The sequence below is a fragment of the Sinocyclocheilus grahami genome, unplaced genomic scaffold, assembly GCF_001515645.1.
Source record: "Sinocyclocheilus grahami isolate Dianchi unplaced genomic scaffold, SAMN03320097.WGS_v1.1 scaffold126.1, whole genome shotgun sequence".
Lineage (NCBI taxonomy): Eukaryota > Metazoa > Chordata > Actinopteri > Cypriniformes > Cyprinidae > Sinocyclocheilus > Sinocyclocheilus grahami.
Window position 1 is genome coordinate 4,438,737 of NW_015505305.1, and position 20,630 is coordinate 4,459,366.

The following is a 20,630-nucleotide window of genomic DNA, read 5'->3' on the forward strand; positions in this document are numbered from 1 at the left end:
CATTTTATGGACGACCGTTTCGTGAACCTAGGAGAGGAGGTAATTCTGACTTTGCTATGACAATCTGGCGCTTCTGAATCAGCTACTGTAAGTATGTTTTGTTATTAGTTTAAGTATTTGCTATTGACTGTTCAAATGCGTTTCAGTGACTGTTCAGTTTTGCGCATCGTGTGTGTGTGTGTGTGTGAGAAAGAGAGCGAGAGAGAGAGTCACATCACAGTAGAGTCAGCTGTCTTAACCGTGGCTTGTGTACTGCAAACAAATACCAGCTTCATCACTGTGTCTGTCACGTGACTCTGTTCCCCTTTCGGGCTTGAACTGATGGTAAAACGAATTACATTATTTACTGTCTTTACATTTATTTTTAAAGATTAAGCTCGCGATTATGGTAAGGGGCGGTACATTTCCGACGAGTGCTTGTGGTGTTCGGCCAATCTCAATGGACTGGGTCAGCTGGCCAATCAGAGCAGACTGCACTTGTCGGAAGGAGGGACTTTGTAGAAAACTACGTGTTTGAGAGAGGCGGGGCATAGAGGACCTACAATAATATACAGTATTTGAAAAAAAAAGTGTTTTTTGAACGTTAAAGCATGTCAACATATTCTGTTACACCAAATACACAAAATAATGATCTTTAAAAAAGCATCATATGACCCCTTTAAGAAGATCTGTATCAGCGATCGGTATCGGCAGATACTGCTTCCTGTGATCGGCGATCAGTGATCGGCCTCAAAAATCCTGATCCGAGCACCCCTACAAAATATTGCATTGCTTCTTACATGTCTTGCAACATTTTCAAAGTGAAATGTCCAAGTAAATGTGTTCAGTTTTATCTAAACCAGGAGTCGCCAACCTATGGCATGCGTGCCAACTCGGAGGGCACAGTGGTTAACCAGAAAAATTCAAAATGGCACTTCATGCCCAAAAGGTTGCCGACCCCTGATTTAAACAGATGAACATGAATCTGGCAACATTTTATCACACTGGTTGTTGTATGTATCATGACGGTTCGGAAATGTAATGTCCAGTTAGTGGCACTTAAAGGTTAATCAGGTTTAAAAATAACGTACCACCAACACCTGTACCAGGTGAGCAAATGAGCAAGTTTACAACATCAGAAAAGCCATACATGTGGAGTTTGTTATATGATGCAAACATCAAAATATACTAGTTTACAAATCATGCATTATGGTAAAAGTGTGTTGAGGCCATAACATAGTATTGTGAAAGGAACCTTGTGAAAGTTTTTAATATAATCTGCCAATCTGTTTATAATTTGTGTAAAAATATGCATATATTATGGTGACCATGTTGGATGATTAGATTCAGTTTATCAGTGAATCAGTTCTTGATATTTTTCAGCCGCCCAGTGCATACCTTGACTATATATATATATATATATATATATGTAAAAAATGTGTGTGTGTATATATATATGTATATATATATATAATTTTTTTTACATGAGTAAAATACTGATTTTGTTTTCAATATAAGCCACTTTTTCTTTTTTTACAGAATATTAAAACAATCATGATGTGTGTGTATGTATATATATATATATATATATGTGTGTGTGTGAGTGTATATTTATTTATTTGAAAGAAATGATGCAAATGCATGTGTAAAACATCCCCTTTTTTAAAATAATAAGGCACATTTTTAACATTTTTAATATTAACACAATCATGATGTGTGTGTCTCTATGCATTTGTATAATTTATTTCAAATAAATAAATATATTGTTGAAAGCTTTTATTGGCGTGTCAGGAGTCTAGATTTTTCTTTTAGTTTTGGTATTTATAGCAATGATGGTTTAATTAACGTTTTGTACTTTAGCTGTTTCCATGGTAAAACCATGAAAAAGTTGTCTTTAAGTGTATTCCTATTTAAAACCAAGATTTTTTTTCTTTATTTAGTTTTGATATTTTTAGTCGTGATGGATTAATTAACATGCTGTGCTCTAGCTGTTACACTCTTTCCATGGTATAATTTACTTGGAAAAGTTGTCTTTAAATGTGTCCCTTTTTAAAGCACTGCTATACACCATGCAGGTGGACGTCTTTAGGTTCTGCATTGTGTCTTGTGTTTTATATAATTTTTTTGAGGTTCCCCCCAAAAGCCCTGTATTAATAGATGCCATGTCAATTAAAATAGTCAAACCTTTCCTCCAAACTTTACACAATTATAGTTGTTCGTGATGTGTAACTTGGACCCTGTAATGTTATTTGCCCGTCCTTGGAAAGTCATTAGCTTTGAAGTTCTTCAAGAAGGATTTTCAAAGCACATCCTCTTCTACTCTTCACACTTACTGCCATTAATGAATGTGATGTAGAGTGACAACCGTCAATCTGCTTTTGACTTTGAGCTGATGTTTAAATACAGCAGGCATATGAAGGTGATTCGGCTCTTCTTATAGCGAGCACCACTTGGTTTGAATTTTTAATGGCCAGTGCAAATCATTGATATGTATATCTCTGCGTCTTATAGTGATTGTCATGAAGCGTGCTTATCTTGAGTACATCCAGGAGAGATGGCACAACGCAAGGCTGTATTTGAAATGCAGATGCAAATTGCAGGAGCTTAATTTTGATTCTGCCTATAGCCTGATCAAGCACAGATGTGACGGAGCACAATGAGATACTGGGGCTTGTTCGCAATGAACAATCTTTTCCAATTTTTTTTCTTCTGTGCTTTGTGTATCATGAATTATTAAAAAACGACATTAAATCGGATCTAACTGATTTTTCAAAATTTTAAACCGACTGATTTATTTTAACATTTTGTAAAAATAATTTGAGTGATCTGACCGTTCAGACTGAAACGCTTTCAGATCAGATTTTAATACAGTTTTTGGAATCAGAATTTTGCTGCTTGTCTGTGCAAAAAAACCCCCATAAAAACCTAATTATTTATCTTTACTGAATGTTACGACAAAACAACAAATCATTTTAGAAATGGGCAGCAAGTTAAGCACTAACCAGCCCAAAAATCTGATTACATATGAGCTGGCTTTTCAGCTTTTTTACTTATTCATTTCCATTTTAATTACCACTTTTATGGCCCTTAATTTTTCCACTTCATGGTCTAATTAGCCACAATGACCCGGTTAGGATGCGAGACGTCCAGAACAGGTGAGAAGACTATGAAGGACAGAATCCCAAAATCAAGTAATGAGCTATCTTTTTCATTAATGATGCCACTCCAGATGTTCCCACAAGGAAATCTCACTACATACAGAGAGAATATCTAATACCGGCCGTTAGTCGAGTCGAGCCCTGATGACTAGAACTCAGAAAGAATCTCAGTGTCCTGGGAGGTTTGATTATTATTAATTGTAGACACAAGAGGATTCCGATTAGTGTCTGTAGGATGTGCTCTACCGTGTCAGAGAACTTAGAATTTTTGACTTCCTGCAAGGTGTCTTTGAACGGACATGTTTTTCCAATCAAATGAGCCGATCAATCCTGCTTTGCATGTAGGTCTTGGAGATGTTGTCTGCAGAATCAAAAGTTAGCTAAATTCATGATTAATTAGAGCCTTAAACAGGTTGATAATCTGGACTAAATGCTTCACACTGAATGTGACAGCAGTTGCATTTTTTTTTGGTGAAGGCTGATTTAGTTTGTTACATTGAAAAAAAATTGGTTGTGTAATAGTGTTTAACAGCTTCAAGCAGTTTTAAGTTTATGCAGAATGCATTTTTGAAAAATGGAGGAATTGAGAGAAATCGTAATTCGTAATTATGAATTTTTTTATTTAGTACTGAAATGTAGTGATTAAAAATATCTAAAATAAAAACATACACAACCGTACAAAAGTAAGAGTTTTTTTTTAAATATATTTTGAAAGAAGTGTCTTATGTTTGCGAAGACAGCATTTATTTGTTCAAATATGCACTAAAACAGTAATACTGTGAAATATTACAACTTAAAAGAACTGTTTATTATTTTAATAATCATACTAATATTCTGATTTGGTGCTCAAGAACGCTTAAAAAATGTAAAGATATTTGGAAATTAATGAATAAATTGAAATGTATTTGAAATATCTTTTGTAGCATTGCACATTTCTTTACTGTCATTTCTGATTAATTTAATGCGTCCTTGCAGATTTTTTTATTTTTTTTAAACAAAAAACAAAAAACAATCTAACTTTTGAACAGTTTTTTTTATATGTAAAATTTATTATTTTACCCAATATTTGTGTATTCTATATATTGTTTCTACTTGCATTAGGTGCTAAACCTAAAATTTTTACACCCTTAAATTCTTAGAGTATCTTTGAGCTGAACCGGCTAAATTTGTTACCTGTTTTACTTTAAGCACCCTCAAAATATCCGCAAACATGCGTGAAGTGAAATTAGTCCCTTTGTCACTCTGAATAGTTTTAGGTATCCCAGTAGTAATCTTTCTAATATGATAAGTGGCTGGATACCGAGTAACTTGACACATAACTGTTAACATGTACACATCACCTGATTTAGACGTTGGTAATGGACCCACACAATCAGTTATTAAATGCTCAAAGGGCTTACTTGTGACTGTTATAGGACAAAGCAGCACTGGTTTCAAAGGCTGATTAGGTTAACTGGCATAAATGGCAAAGTTTAATAAAGACAGAAATGTCCTTCTTCAAACAAGGCCAATATAATTGGCCCAAAATTCGATCGTAAGTTTTATTTACTCCCAGAGTTACTTCTCCACAAACCAACTCAGAGGTCAGCTTCACTCTGTGCAAAGGAACAAAAAGAGTTTGTAATCCAATCCCTCTGATCAAAACATTCCTCCCTTCACTTGTTTCATCAGACAATGGCAGGACAGATTCAAGAATAAACGATTCCGAAGCCCCTGTATCCCTCAAGATTTTAACTGGGACTTTATCCTCAGAATTAATCAAAGAAACAAAACCCTGAGTAAGAAAAGGAGCAAAGTGTTTTGTAGCTGCAACTTTTGACTCACGCATTATATTTTCCATTTCCCTAAAGGTACCACATTCCAATTCATTAGAAGTACTTGTAGTCTCGGTCACTAATGCCGGAGTAGCATGATTGGCATTTAACTTGGTCTTTTGATTAGACTTCAATTTTGCAGCCAAAACTGGACATTTATTTTTTCAATGTCCCATGTTAAAACAGTAATTGCACACTAAATCTCGGTCAGTTTTCCCACGATAACTTTTGTCAAATTTTGAAAAATAGGGTTGTTAAAATTTCTTTGATACACCCTTACATTCACCGAAGTTACCATAATTATGGTTTGACTTATCTTCTCTGTACATTTTTTTTTTTTATGTGTCAACATAGTCATCTGCCAAGACAGCAGCTTCAGTCGTATCCTTTGGCTTCCTCTCATTTATATATGTAGCAATATGCTCTGGCACTATGCTCTTAAACTGTTCTAGAATTATCAAGTCACGTAACTTCTCAAAATGATCCACATCAGAAGCAATACACCAGCGGTCAAAGTGCGAAACAAGTTACCTTACCACCTCAGAATGTGTTTGACGATCACCTTTCCTCCCGCTCCTAAATCGCTGGCGGTACGCCTCAGGAACTAACTCGTAGGCTTTTAGGATCGCCGTTTTCACTTTAAGATAGTCTCTTCTGTCCTCCATTGTAAGAGCTGCATATAAAGTGAAGTGACATGTGGCCAAGTATGGTGACCCATACTTGGAATTAGTGCTCTGCATTTAACCCATCCAAAGTGCGCACACACACAGCAGTGCGCACACACCCGGAGCAGTGGGCAGCCATTTATGCTGCGGCGCCCGGGGAGCAGTTGGGGGTTCGGTGCCTTGCTCAAGGGCACCTCAGTCGTGGTATTGAAGGTGGGAGAGAGCGCTGTACATTCACTCCCCCCACCTACAATCCCTGCCGGCACGAGACTCGAACCCACAACATTTGGGTTACGAGTCCGACTCTCTAACCATTACGATATGCCTCCTGTGCCTTACCTGTAATCACAGTTTGAAGCATAACAGTTAGAACAGCATTTGGCCAATTCCCTCCTTCAGCTATGGCCTCAAATAAAGATGTTCATTAAATTCAGGGAGCAGTCTTAAATTAGTCAAAACTGCCAGACAAATTTAAATCTCTCTCACCAAGGTTATTTTCGTAAACGAAAACTAAGACTAAAACAATTGATGAAAAAACTATTTCGTAAACTGAAATAAAATAAAAAGTCAAAATAATTGAAAAACTAAACTAACAACAGTTATTGAAAAACTAACAAATAAAATAATAATTAGCAAAAATAAATAATCATTTTCGTAATCATTACGTTCTCTCCCCTTGGCGGAAAAATATACGAGCTGTGGAGGATTAGGGAAATAGCCTACCTGTAATGGCGCATCACGCACATGGGGTTATCTGACGGAGAGACACAAAGCAGTTTAAAGCCTGCCCGGGTTTGGTAAACGTGCACCGGCAGTACTTAACTATTATCTGACAGCAGTACTAATGTAAATCTGGCTTTTGAACAAATGTGCATTGGCTAAATCACATCATACCCACGCTTATAATTCTTCATAAATGAAAAGAACATTCAAATATAAGCCTTTACTGTTAAATGCGATTGCCTTTATTATTGAATTTCATTAGTCCCAGTTTTGATTGATGCACGGCTGTTAACGGAAAAGTGAGCAAGCCACCACAGTTACAATATCATGATTATGGTTAAATAAGAAAAGGCATATAACCAAATCAGGCTACATTTATTTTCATACTAAATATCTCAACACACATCATTGGATATGACATTAAGCGCGACTTGTGTAGATTAATTTAGTAAAAAAGGCTTGCCTGCATTCTTTGTCGTATATTTGTATCTAATCAATCTCAGCATGCGTTAATTTTGTGTCGCTATATGTTTGCCTCACTAAGGTTAAATTATGCCTACGTCTTTCTTTGGCCTGCACTCTGGAAGTGATCTGTTAATTCTGCTAAACTTTAATTAAAACTGAAACTAAACTATATAAAAACTAAAATATTTCACAAAATAAAAACTAAACTAAAACTAACAAAAATATGAATGAAACTAATAATAACTAAACTGAATTTTATAGCAAATTTGAAAACGATATTCAAATAAAACAAACTTAAAAATTCAAAACTATAATAACCTTGTATCACTACCCTCTGGGAATAGTTTTCCTTCCTTTACCAATTTTAAACGCTCCACCTGTAAATCAAAGTCCCGCGCTGATTTTTCAGCATCTAACCTTTTCTGGTCCAATTCAAATTCTCGCTGTTTGAGTGAACGTTCTGTTTTTAATTTCTCAATAGAACGAAGTTCGCTTTTTTTTTTTTACTCGTTTGTCCACATCACTAATTTTAAAATGCTCTACAAGCTCCCACAATTGTTGCTTTACAAACAAATCTAACGCGTCTTCTGAAGGGTCTTTAATAAATTCATCAACGGATGCCGTTTTAACTTTTCAAATTGTTGGCTAATTTTCAATTTAAAGCTAATGCATTTACAAAATCATACAGATCACACATTTATTCTATTTCTCCCCTTCTGCCCTACCTAACAACCCACTAAACTCTTTTATGCCTAGTCTTCATGCAGCTTTCCAGAGTAAAGTGACATTAAACACCAAGATACTGATGGTTTCAAAACTGAACAAAACTGTCCAGACATATATGGCCAATACTTTAAATACAAGGCAATTACTATAAATTTTAGATATCTATCCATCCAGTAAAAAACACATAAAGTGACCAAGTGTACAGTAAATACCCACAAATTGAGAGAAAAGAGTACATAAACCAGTTTGAGTTGTGTGAGAGGAACCTCAAATGATTGCAAATCAAAATCATTATTTTAATATTATTTGTTACTTACTTTCTCTCTGATTTCAGATGTACATCACATTTACAGTGAAAGCCAAAGGAACTCGTCTGGCTAAACCAGTCATGTCTTTGGGCCTGATGTGCTTGGCTTTTCTAACGGGAATTAACAGGGTGGCGGAGTATCGTAATCACTGGTCTGACGTCATTGCCGGCTTTATCATCGGTGTGGCCATCGCCACCTTTCTAGTAAGTTTTTCATCAGTTTCATGTTGTATATTTCTGTTGGACTTCTTACAAACATATAATGTAACAATTTAGCCAAAAATTATAGTTCTATCATCGTTTACTCACTCTCATGTCATTCTAGACATGATTTTCTTTCTTCTGTGAAACACACAAAAAAAGGTGTTTTGCAGAATATCCTGGCCGATCTTTTCCATACAAAGTGAGTGAATTGGGACAGTGTTAAAAGTTAAAAAAAAAAAGGGGGAAAAAGCCAAATGCATCATAAAAGTGGTCCGGTTTCAAAACTGAACAAAACTGTCCAGACATATATGGCCAATACTTTAAATACAAGGCAATTACTATAAATTTTAGATATCTATCCATCCAGTAAAAAACACATAAAGTGACCAAGTGTACAGTAAATACCCACAAATTGAGAGAAAAGAGTACATAAACCAGTTTGAGTTGTGTGAGAGGAACCTCAAATGATTGCAAATCAAAATCATTATTTTAATATTATTTGTTACTTACTTTCTCTCTGATTTCAGATGTACATCACATTTACAGTGAAAGCCAAAGGAACTCGTCTGGCTAAACCAGTCATGTCTTTGGGCCTGATGTGCTTGGCTTTTCTAACGGGAATTAACAGGGTGGCGGAGTATCGTAATCACTGGTCTGACGTCATTGCCGGCTTTATCATCGGTGTGGCCATCGCCACCTTTCTAGTAAGTTTTTCATCAGTTTCATGTTGTATATTTCTGTTGGACTTCTTACAAACATATAATGTAACAATTTAGCCAAAAATTATAGTTCTATCATCGTTTACTCACTCTCATGTCATTCTAAACATGATTTTCTTTCTTCTGTGAAACACACAAAAAAAGGTGTTTTGCAGAATATCCTGGCCGATCTTTTCCATACAAAGTGAGTGAATTGGGACAGTGTTCAAAGTAAAAAAAAAAAGGGGGAAAAAGCCAAATGCATCATAAAAGTGGTCCATTTGTGCACTATACAGTATTTAGGGTTTCATGGAAAAGCTGGAAATATCAGGGAATGTTAATTTCATTTTAATGTACAGGTCTGCAAAAGTCAAGAAAATGAAAAAAAGTGACATTTATACACTTTTTTTTATATATATATATATATATATGTAGTATATACGTAGGTATTAAAATTAACATTTCAGTTTAACTTAAAATACCCTTATTTGCGTGACTATATCTGATTGAATTGTAGTGTACACTGAACAATGATCTTGAATAGTAATGATCAGGCCTATACAGCAGTGTTATTAGCATTTATATATTACATGATGTATTCTTATTTTGAATTAGGTTTCATTTTTATATTTTTATATTTTCAGTTTTATGTCCTTTTTCCCCCGGTTTAAATATTTCTGTTTAGCTTTAATTTATTTTTATTTCCGTCTTAGTTTGTAATTTTAGCATTTCAACCTACAATTATGTATTTCAATTATTTGCCAAGGCTATATTTCTAATGTTTTTCATAAAATATTTTTTTAATTTTTTTTCCACATTATTTCAATTTAATTTAATTACATTTTTTAATTAATTTAAAGGGTTAGTTCACCCAAAAATGAAAATTAGCCCATGAATTACTCGCCCTCAAGGCATCCTAGGTGTATATGACTTTCTTCTTTCATACGAATCCAGTCAGAGTTATATTAAAAATTGTCTTTGATTTTCCAAAATGTTTAATGGCAGTCAGTGGGTGTTGCAGTGCATCAGTCCAAAAGAAGTTAAATAAAGCACATCCATCCATAATAAAAAGGAACAAAGGCCTCCTGTAGCGAATCGATGCGTTTTTTGTAAAAAAATAAATAAATAACCATATTTAAAACGTAATAATCAGTTTAATCTTGCTTGCGCTCACTGTTGTAAACGGAAGCAGCTCCGGGCGGATGACGTATGGATGTCGGCGTTGCGCATGTGCCGCTCAGAAGTGACGAATGCGGAAGCGCAGGGGTGAGATCAAAAAAACGGTCACCAATTAGAAGTGCAAAATTAGGATTTGTGAAGAAGAATGTTGGAGGATTTCAATATTAGCCAAGAGGAGACTGGTTTTCCTTTGCTTAAGTAAGGAAACTTTGCTTCCTTTGCTCCTGTAAACAAACGTTGGTTTTCACGAGACTCACCGGCGCATGCGCAGCGCCGACATCTTACGTCATCCTCCTGGAGCTGCTTCCGTTTACAACAGTGAGCGCAAGCAAGATTAAACTGATTATTACGTTTTGAATATGGATATTTTTCTTACAAAAACGCATCGATTCACTACAGGAGGCCTTTGTTCACCCCCCGAAGCCATGTATGGGCACTTTTTATTATGGATGGGAGCGCTTTATTTCACTTCTTTTGGACTGATGAACTGCAACACCCGCTGACTGCCATTAAACAGCTTGGAAGATCAAAGTCAATTTTTAATATAACTCTGATTGGAATCATCTTAAAGAAGGAAGTCATATACACCTAGGATGGCTTGAGGGTGAGTAAATAATGGACTAATTTAAATTTTTTGGGTGAACTATCCTTTTAAAATGTTTTTAGTAGTTTTTTAGCAACACTGATAGCTAATAGCTAATATGTCATAAAAATTGGAAAACATTTAATATGATAGAAAAAGCTTTTTTATGAGTACGGTCTCTTTAAAAAAAATGTAATCATAAACGAATAGAAAAGCCATAGAAACTCATTGGTAAAAATGTATAAGAATCCTTCTCATGTAAGTCCCGTGATGCTGTACAGTGGTTTTTTAACAAGCAAACTATGAGGGTGAGTAAATGATGACATTTTTTTGGTAAACTAACACTAGTGACAAACGTGGAGTTAAATGGCCGAAGTCCAGAGCAAATTACATATAGCTCATCTAGCAAGGATAACAGGATAGAGAAAGGATCGTGTTGGCTGGTGGGAAGCTAAGTAGAAGAACTGCTCATATACTGACATTCAAGAGGACCAGCTAAGCTCATGCCAACATCCAGCCCTGTTACAGACCCTCTGCTCCAGGCCTCTTATTCCCTTAAAGCCAATTGTGTTGCGTAGAAGAGCTGCCAAATGCAGGAAGATGGATTCACCCTCATCCCACCACCCACATCTGGACACATCATGATGCAGGTTTCCTCTCAGGGCACAGGAGATGAGAGCAGAAACTAATGCATTTATGGAGACACAATGACTCTTGCTTTGCTGAACTGCAGGTATACATTTTGTTTCTGTAGGGACTTTCTGGACTTAAGCTTGTAGAATCAACCAAGTTGATGGTTGAATCTATACGCCAAGGTTTAGAAAGAATGCCACATTTTAAGATTAAAAGGTAGCATTGAAAGCAAATCCATGAAATTCAATCTCCCATGTGGTAAATTCAGCATGTAATGCTCCAAATCCCAAGCTCTCTCCACCATCCTGAGCATGCAGAAACCTCTGGAAAGACTGGTTCTTGGCACATGCAGGAGAAATGTTTCTTGATCAGTAAATCAGCATTTTAGAATGATTTCTGAAGAATCGTGTGTCACTGAAGACTGGAGGAATGATGCTGAAAATTTAGCTTTGCCATCAGAGAAATAAATAACATTTTTAAATATATTAAAATAGAAAACTTCACAATGTTACTGTGTTTTACTTTGTTCAAATAAATGCAGCTTTGGTGAACATAAGAGTCTTCTTTCAAAAATATAAAAATGTAATTCTCTGCAAACCTTTGAAAGGTAATGCAATTTTTTTTAAAAGTAACACTTTTTTCTTTAATATTTTAATCTTATTTTTCAGTAAACATCATTAAGATTCACCTAAGTGAAATTGCTTCTTAAAAGATATTAGACTTGTTTTCAGTGATAAATTATTTAATTTATAATAATAAATATTAATAGATTTATTTAATACATAAAATGTATTTAATTTTTTTTAAATAAAAAATTAATGGAACTTTTGAACCATTAGTGCACACAAATTCGATGCTTAGAATGAGTTCCTTCTCAGCTTTTGCGAGATGTTTTCTAGTCTTGCTATACTTAGAGCTAGGAATTTGAGTATGAGCGGAGTATGAGAAATAGTAATAGTGATGTTTGCCTTAGAAAGCACCGCTAATGAGAGAGTCCACTGCGTGTACTTAATGTTTAAGAATTCAGATGTGTCTCCAGCTCAGTGTGCAGATAAGGCCAGATTTTAGGATGAAAGATAATAGTCCCAGTAGAACAGATAAAAAGATTGTTCTGATGTAGGCCTCACTGGGACAGAGACGCCCACAAGCTATGGTGCCCCGAAGACTATTTCTTGTCCGTCATACCACACAGTCACAAAGGACATTTTTAGAGAGCTGTGATATCCTAGTGGCAAATTTTTGGTGTCATTTCAGTTGAAGATTTTGTGACAAAAGACTCTTTGTCGAGAGATTTCCCCCTTGTGATTTCATTAACGATCAGAGAGTGAATTAAATAGTTTAAAAACATTTCATAACTCCTGTCTAACTTCATTCCAGTCACTGTCAAGATAAAGAAAAGTATTCCTGAGTGGTCAGACTGAGCTCTTTAATGATTATTTGATTGACTTCAGCTATTAATTTGTCTGAGAGTAGGCAGTGTTGGTGCTGAACAAACAGTGTGGCAGCGCAGTTCTTGTGTTGGAGGAATATTGGAGAGAGTTGAGCGGAGCTGCATTTAGAAAGCTGTGAGTTCTTCCTTCTGCAGAACTTTCTGTGGAAAGTTCTCTATATCTATCTATCTGTCGTTCTGTCATTCTGTCATCTGATCTGTCTGTCGTTCTGTCTATTGTTCTGTCTATCGTTCTGTCATTCTATCATCTGATCTATCTGTCTATTGTTCTATAGTTCCATCATCCATATATCCAGATTTTTTTGAGCAAATGTAAAATTGCAGTCATGTTTTTTGTTCCATTGTTCATATTGCTAGCGTATCCACCTCTGGTCTTGAGGGTCAGACAAGTGTTTAGCCCTGCTGCCAGGCCATTACGAATCCTCTCCGGCACCTAGGATTGTGATTTATGAAAGTGTTTCGCTGCCATTTTGGTGGGGGACGCACACAAAAAACCCATGTGATTAGCTGACACGCTCCAATTATTGAAATTGCATGTGCTAAGCTTTCTCATCGCGCAAGGAGTCCGCTCTATAAGATATCGGCCTCATTTACACCACGTTGGGTTAGTGATTCAAACATGCTCTGTTCAGCTGGAGATCCAGAAGCTGCATATATGACGGCTGAATATAAACTACCAACAGAATATGTGACCTACTTTGGCCATTGGCTGCTGTGTTGGAGCTTTTCATTAATATCATCAAAATATTTTGCACAGAAGTCAGAAAAGGCGGACGTTCAGCAACATACAAATACACATTTGGAATGGAGAATTATGTACAGCAAGCTGTGCAAGCAAAACACAGTAATGAGGGTTTATGTAAAGCTTAATTTTAAAGCTCTTTTGTGTTTGGATTCTTTCTATCTGTCTATATATCTGTCTGTCTGTCTGTCTGTCTATCTATCATTTTATCATTCTGTCTATCTTTCTATCTATCATTCTATCTAATCTGAGTGGGAACAGCTAAGCATAGTAGCTGTGTTCCACTTTATGGGTCAAAGACTCTCACATGGCTGCTAACAAAATTACTGTTATTTCACTCTTCTCTCTCCCCACTGTGACGCACGATTGTCCCTGACTGTGCGCTACACAGTAGCTTTGTATTAAGTTTGTGTGATTTAATATTATCTGCTCCATTGACAGTGCAGCTGTATTGTGTTGACTCTGTATAGTTCTATAGTTCCCAAAAATGAAAATTGTCACCATTCACTCACCCTCAGGTTGTTCCAAACCTGTATGAGTTTTGTTTCTTCTGAAGAAAGATATCTAAAGAAGATATTTTGAAGAATGTTGGTGACCAAACAGTTGCTGGTAGCCACTGACTTCCACAGTATGGAAAACAAATACTATGGAAGTCAGTGGCTACCAGCAACTGTTTGGTTACCAACATTTTGGGTGATCTATCCCTTTAAATAATGTTATATTTTTCATGTTTTCAGGTGGTGTGTGTGGTCCATAACTTCAAAGGCAAACAACTGTTGAACGAGGATCCCCCCCAGGACCACCTAAGCAGCAATCCAATGGTCAGCTCGCCTAGGGTTGAGAGTCCGCTGGAGAAGTACATCGCTTCACAGGTACAGAGCACAGTCGACAGAAGCACACTTGATATCTGTGTGACCATGCTGTCAAATGAACTGCCACATGGTACATGCCCTGTGTGCAGAGTGTTGAATCAGCTCTCAAGGGTCCTAATTGTGTCAGTTTGAGCTCTTGTATCAACAAGATGTGTATCCGTGCGCTCCTGTCCCTCAGGTGACAGAACTGAGAATGGATGATGAGGAGTTGTCGTCCCGCTCTCTGAAAGGCCGTCTCCTGAGTTTCTTTAGCTGGATCACAGGCAAAAGCAGCCGCTTCAGACACCTGCAGAACACAAGGCAATAAACGTATGCGCACCTGTGTGAGGAGCTCAGGCTGCCAAAGCTCTGGAGTACAACGACACGTCATTAAAACCCAATCATGTTCATTTCAACTGAACAAACCAATTACCTGTACCTAATTAAAGCATACCCAGAGCTTTGGCATCTCCGTCTGCATGTCCTTTGCAGTTCAATCTTCATGGTTGCATCTCATCTTCTTCTGGACTTAAAGCTAATTTGCAGATTATCTGATGACTTTCAGGAAGCTGTATTTTTAAAGATATTTTCAATCATTTTCAGGGTGCAATTGGTTGACCTTCCAGTAAAAATTTTGTATTGTGTAGGTGTAATTTTTTTATTGTAATATAATTTATTTATCATTTATTATTGTAATATAATGATTGTAATATTTAGTAAATATTCAACAATTATATTAATTAATATTAATAATCATAGTTCTAGTACTTTTTTATTTTTAAGATCCTATACCATCCCCTCATAATTTGCACTTGGCTTACTATTTATTTATGATCTACTGTCATTTTTTTATGTATCCCAGTTATATACAGTATACACCGTATATTATATACTATATTATATATAGTATATACAGTTTTTATTTATATTTTGGATTAGTTTTTGTTTTAATGTTTTCTGTTTTCACCTTATTTTAAATTAAACTTTTTGTTTTTTCATTTTGATCAGTTTTTTTTAAATATGTCTATATAGATGTAATTTACTTAATGTTAACTATCTGAAATAAGTTTTTTATATTCAAAGTTTAATTAAAATATTTCAAGTAACAATTTTTTATGGTTTTAGTTAAATATAACAACCATGGTTGTATGATGTATCACAGAATAAATGTAAGCATTTTTTCACCCTGTGAGGTGTTGGTTGAACACCCATAAGCTAGTATGTTAGTTTCAAAAATGAATGAAATACACATTGAAATTAGCTGATTGATTGGCTGAAAAAGATCATTTTACAAAACATTTGATTCTGATACAGGATGAGGGCCTTTTATTTAGTTAGTTTTTGTTGGTACACTGTGATAGGAGACTTCAGGGTTGTTGTTTTTTTTGTAATGTACCTGAGAGTCACATCATTCGAAACTTTGTGATCTAATAAGAATTCCTTGCATGCACAGTTGCTTCCCAGTCTGTTTTCTTTCATAGCCGGTGCTTCAGAATCCATTTAAAACCTCTACTGAAACCTGGTGTTGGTGTTTGAGTTGGGTGACCTAAAAACCGTCAGCAATTCCGCACCTCGAATAGAAGTGGAAATGCACTACTAAGCCCTCAGAGACTTGAAACACGTTTGAAAATCCTCTGTTCCTGAGGCGCTCCCAAACAGCCGTCATCCTCCATGGCAGAGAGTCAGACCTCGTGTTCAGCTTTTAATTAAGCCACAGGCCACCGCTGAGCCCCATCAGACTGTAATTAAGCTGCAATTGTGACCCTTTAAACACAGTTATTTATGCATTCATTTCACAATCTTGCAAGTAAGCAAACGAGAGAAATATTTAATCCCAGATTGCGGTGTTGATTGTCTCTCTGCAGTATAGGAGGGATTAAATGTTGCTCTTGTTTGCTTATTCAGATGCAATAAAACCATTTGGGAACAATGTCAGTTCACAGATGGTTTATTGAAATGCAGCAAATTAAATGTGTAGGATATTGAGGGCTCTTTCCACCAATAAAAATGCTAATCTTCTTTAGTCAAGGGTGCCGATTCAAGATATTTATTTGTGATATCCCTCTGTCCTTGTAGATGAAGTTTGGGTGCAATAATGTCCCGTGACGTTTCTGGGACAGAAAACAGACGATTTCACTTTGCTTTCTGCTGAAATATCCCCCAGACAGATTGCTGTCAGAAACCATAATGCCGTTGAAAGTGGGAGGACAAAGCGAGGAAAATCCACATCTCTGTTTTGTCTCTTCAAATCACAGAGACTGCCGGATCATGGTGAATGTGACTGGAAGCAAGAAATAATTTATTTGGCAAAATCCGCCCCGTATTCTCTGCTGAGGTTATCAGCGATATGACCTGCGGAGCGCTTTTCTGTAATTGTTCATGTTTGCTGAATCTCTGATGAACTCACCCCATTTCCAGCTGTATTATTTATGAATTTTCTAATGCAGCGTGTAGTTTCACCGCCATTTACTTTTAGCTATCATTAAATCACTTTAAATTCAGCTACAACTCCAGCAGAATTCCTTTCAATGCCTATTTGTATGTATATCTGCGTGACATGTAAGAAACAGAACATTGCGTTTCATCATAAAGTTTTGACCACCAGAGTCACACGGCCTATCATATCTGATAGAAACGTCCTGTCTTCTGACTGCATGTTGTGTTTACTTGTGTTATCTTTGATTACTATTTAAATGTATTTGATGATCTGAAACATTAAAGTGTAGCAAACATGCAAAAAAATAATAAATCAGGAAGGGGGCCAACACTTTTTCACACCACTGTGTGTATATATATATATATATATATATGCATACAAACACGCACACATTTCATTGCATTTCTAAAGTGATCATGTGGAGTCCTAAATTCTGAGACTCAGTGAAAGGCTTGTATTTTTATAATTTAATACAACAATTTTAATAATAAAAAAATGTATACAGAAATAACAATTTGAGTAAAAAGTTTAATTATTTTTTTTAAAGAAATTAATGCTATTATTCAACAAGGATGCATTAAATTGATCAAAAGTGACAGTAAATGTATGATGTTACAAAAGATTTCTATTTTAAAAAAAGTTATTTAAAACTTTCTGGGGGTGTGGCAAAGTCTTAACTTTGATAAAGAATATCTCTTTGGCTTTGAGACTTTAGTCTTTGCAACTTCAGGGATCTTATCTATGCACAATCAGCTTGTAACACTCCAAAGAGAAAGGAAAACTTGAAATCGCATCATATGACCCCTTTAAATAATCCTAAAAAAAAGCAGCACTGTTTTTAACAATTATAATTGTTTCTTGAGCAGCAAATCAGCATATCTGAATGATTTCTGAAGGATCATGTGACACTGAAGATGTAATGATGCTGAAAAATCAGCTTTGCATTACAGTAATTACACTAATATACTAAAATAGAAAACAGTTATAATAAAATTTCACAATATTATGGTTTTTACTGTGTTTTTGCTAAAAAAAAAATGCAGCCTTGGTGAGCAGAAGATACTACTTTCGAAAACATTAAAAACAGTAGTGTAAATGCAAAAAAAAAAAAAAGTAACGAAGTCTTTTTTTTTTATATATATATTTTTGTCTTTTTTCTAGTTAAAATATATAAACATCCTTAAGATTTACTTAAGTGAAATTGCATCTCAGAAGATATTAATACTTGTTTTAGTGAATATATCTAATTTTAATAAATGTATTTAAAGTATTAAGAAATTATTAAATATATTTATAATATTTATTAAGATACATAAAAATTAAATAGTTTATTTTAGTTTATTTTTCTTACCCCATTGGCAAATATTTTTTCATGTTGTAAGCATTAATGTAACAATTTCAAGAGGTTAATTAAAAATAAAAAAAGAATGTTCTTAATGGAAAAACATTTGGCAGTGAATTTAGGTACAGTGCTAAACAGCTGCTGCTAGTAATCACACTTGTGTGAAGTGTAAATGTGTTTCTCCTCAAACCCTGTATGGAAACAGTTTGCGTCTAAAAGTTTTTACACTTCCAGGCAGATTTAATGTGTTTGATGTGCTTAAGTTTGACATTGTTTTTTTCTGTCTCACTCTGTCAACAGAATCACATCACCTTCGCTGAGATCACGTGACCTTGAATCGCCAGTGTGGCAGACACATTGGACATCCACGCTGTTTACCGTCCAATCCCGATAGTCCCTGCTCCACGCTAGCGCAGTGGTCATATTCTCTATGGTGTCATTTTGGATCGCTCTGCCCTTGCTTTGTGTGTGTGGAAATATTGGTCCTGTCAACTAATAACAGTTACCATCACGCAACTTATGACTGAAGCTGCACTTCACATTTCCCTGACCGGTTCTGTTGGCATTCTTGCAGACCGAGCTCACATCTAGAGCTCAGAATATCTCAGCTGCTCGCATATGTGGAGAGCGTATGTGTCTGTGTTTGCATTTGAGAGGTTTATGGCAAGTTGATGCAAATACCTACCTATGGATTTCAAAATGGACTTGTAGTGGATGTGTTTTTTTGTCTTCGTATATTACAGAAAATGTTTATTCCTATATGAATTTGTTTCCCTTTTAGTGCTTGCATTAAATGATTGCAAACATATGGAAGCCTCTTTCTGCCTCAGAGTAAAAAAAAAAAAAAAAAAAAGATAATTGTGACACTATTTTTCATAATGTAACTTTTTCTCAAAGTGTGTCAGAAGTCTCGAATTGTGACTCATATGTAACTCACAATTGCAACTTTTCTAATAATTGTGAATTTACACCTCACTATATGACTTTATTTCTCTTAATTGCAACGTTATGGGCCCTATTTTACCGATCTAAGCGCATGATCTAAAGCGCACATCGCAATTGTGCTTAGGGCGTGTCCGAATCCACTTTTGCTAGTTTAAGGACAGGAAAAATGGTCTAAAAGGGTGTCCCTATTCTCTTAATGAGTAATGGGTGTGTTTGGGCGTAACGTGCCATAAACCAATCTGAGTCTCATCTCCCATTCCCTTTAAAAGCCAGTTGCGCTCGCGCCATGGCGGATTCGCTATTTACATTGCGGAATTTGCAAGCGGAAAAACTGAACGCTTCTCTAGTGAGGGAACGGATCTGCTCGTGCGTGTAATTCTGATACACGCAAAGATTATCCATTATGACATGTAGGCATTTTTATATGTAAACAATAATTTTTTATATTTTAATCCTTTAATTTTTCATTTTTAAAAATGTTTGTGTGCTGCTGCGCATGCTTGTGTGTGCAATAAGAAAAGTGTACGTAACGGATCTGCTCGTGCGTGTAATTCTGATACACGCAAAGATTATCCATTATGACATGTAGGCATTTTTATATGTAAACAATAATTTTTTATATTTTAATCCTTTAATTTTTAATTTTTAAAAATGTTTGTGTGCTGCTGCGCATGCTTGTGTGTGCAATAAGAAAAGTGTACGTGCGTTGTGCATCCACCTATAGGTGCATATTACTAACGCGCTCTTTAAATAACAAAAAAAAATCAATATTGCGCCAGACTTTAGACCAGGTTTTTGTTGGTCAATGGCGTAGTCTTTTTCAGTTGCCTCAAAATAGCAATGCGCCTGAACACACCTTGTTTTCAGACCAGCGCGCACAAATGGGCACAAATGCATTTGCTATTTAAGCAACGTGGCTCAGGACATGAAAATGACAACTGCGTCGGGTTGAAACTAGCAAAAAAAACACTTGCGTCGCGCCTGGCGCCGCATTGCGCCGTGTGTATGATAGGGCCCAATATCTCAAAATTGTCAATAATTTTTTATATTTTAATCCTTTAATTTTTCATTTTTAAAAATGTTTGTGTGCTGCTGCGCATGCTTGTGTGTGCAATAAGAAAAGTGTACGTGCGTTGTGCATCCACCTATAGGTGCATATTACTAACGCGCTCTTTAAATAACAAAAAAAAATCAATATTGCGCCAGACTTTAGACCAGGTTTTTGTTGGTCAATGGCGTAGTCTTTTTCAGTTGCCTCAAAATAGCAATGCGCCTGAACACACCTTGTTTTCAGACCAGCGCGCACAAATGCATTTGCTATTTAAGCAACGTGGCTCAGGACATGAAAATGACAACTGCGTCGGGTTGAAACTAGCAAAAAAAACACTTGCGTCGCGCCTGGCGCCGCATTGCGCCGTGTGTATGATAGGGCCCAATATCTCAAAATTGTGACTTTCAACTTTTTTTTCTTCAATTTGGACTTGATTTCATAAATGCAGTTTTATTTCTCATAATTGTTTTTAATATCTCACAATGGCAAATTTATTTCTCTTAACTGTGATTGTATGTACATGTTTCTCAAATTGTAACTTTTTCTCATAATTGTGATTTTTATATCTCACAATATGTGAGATATAATATGTGTGATTTCTTTATATATATATATATATATATATATATATATATATATATATATTTGCGAAAATATATATCTCACATGTGTGTCTCT

The 20,630-nt window shown here is 35.7% G+C and overlaps 1 protein-coding gene across 3 annotated transcripts in view; it reads left to right on the forward strand.

The window, feature by feature from the left end:
- LOC107590275 (phospholipid phosphatase-related protein type 5-like) overlaps window positions 1-18,764 on the forward strand; it is a 53,503-nt gene extending 34,739 nt beyond the window's left edge. Inside the window, exons 5-7 of one of the 3 annotated variants that reach the window (XM_016278977.1) lie at window positions 7,865-8,041; window positions 14,064-14,198; window positions 18,257-18,764. In XM_016278977.1, coding sequence (XP_016134463.1) covers window positions 7,865-8,041; window positions 14,064-14,198; window positions 18,257-18,286 — 342 coding nt within the window. In that variant the 3' untranslated portion in view covers window positions 18,287-18,764. Of the gene's footprint in view, window positions 1-7,864; window positions 8,042-14,063; window positions 14,199-14,376; window positions 14,684-18,256 lie in introns of those variants that run through there. The other 2 variants (XM_016278975.1, XM_016278976.1) reach the window with 2 other exon arrangements.
- The last annotated feature ends 1,866 nt before the right edge of the window (window positions 18,765-20,630 follow it).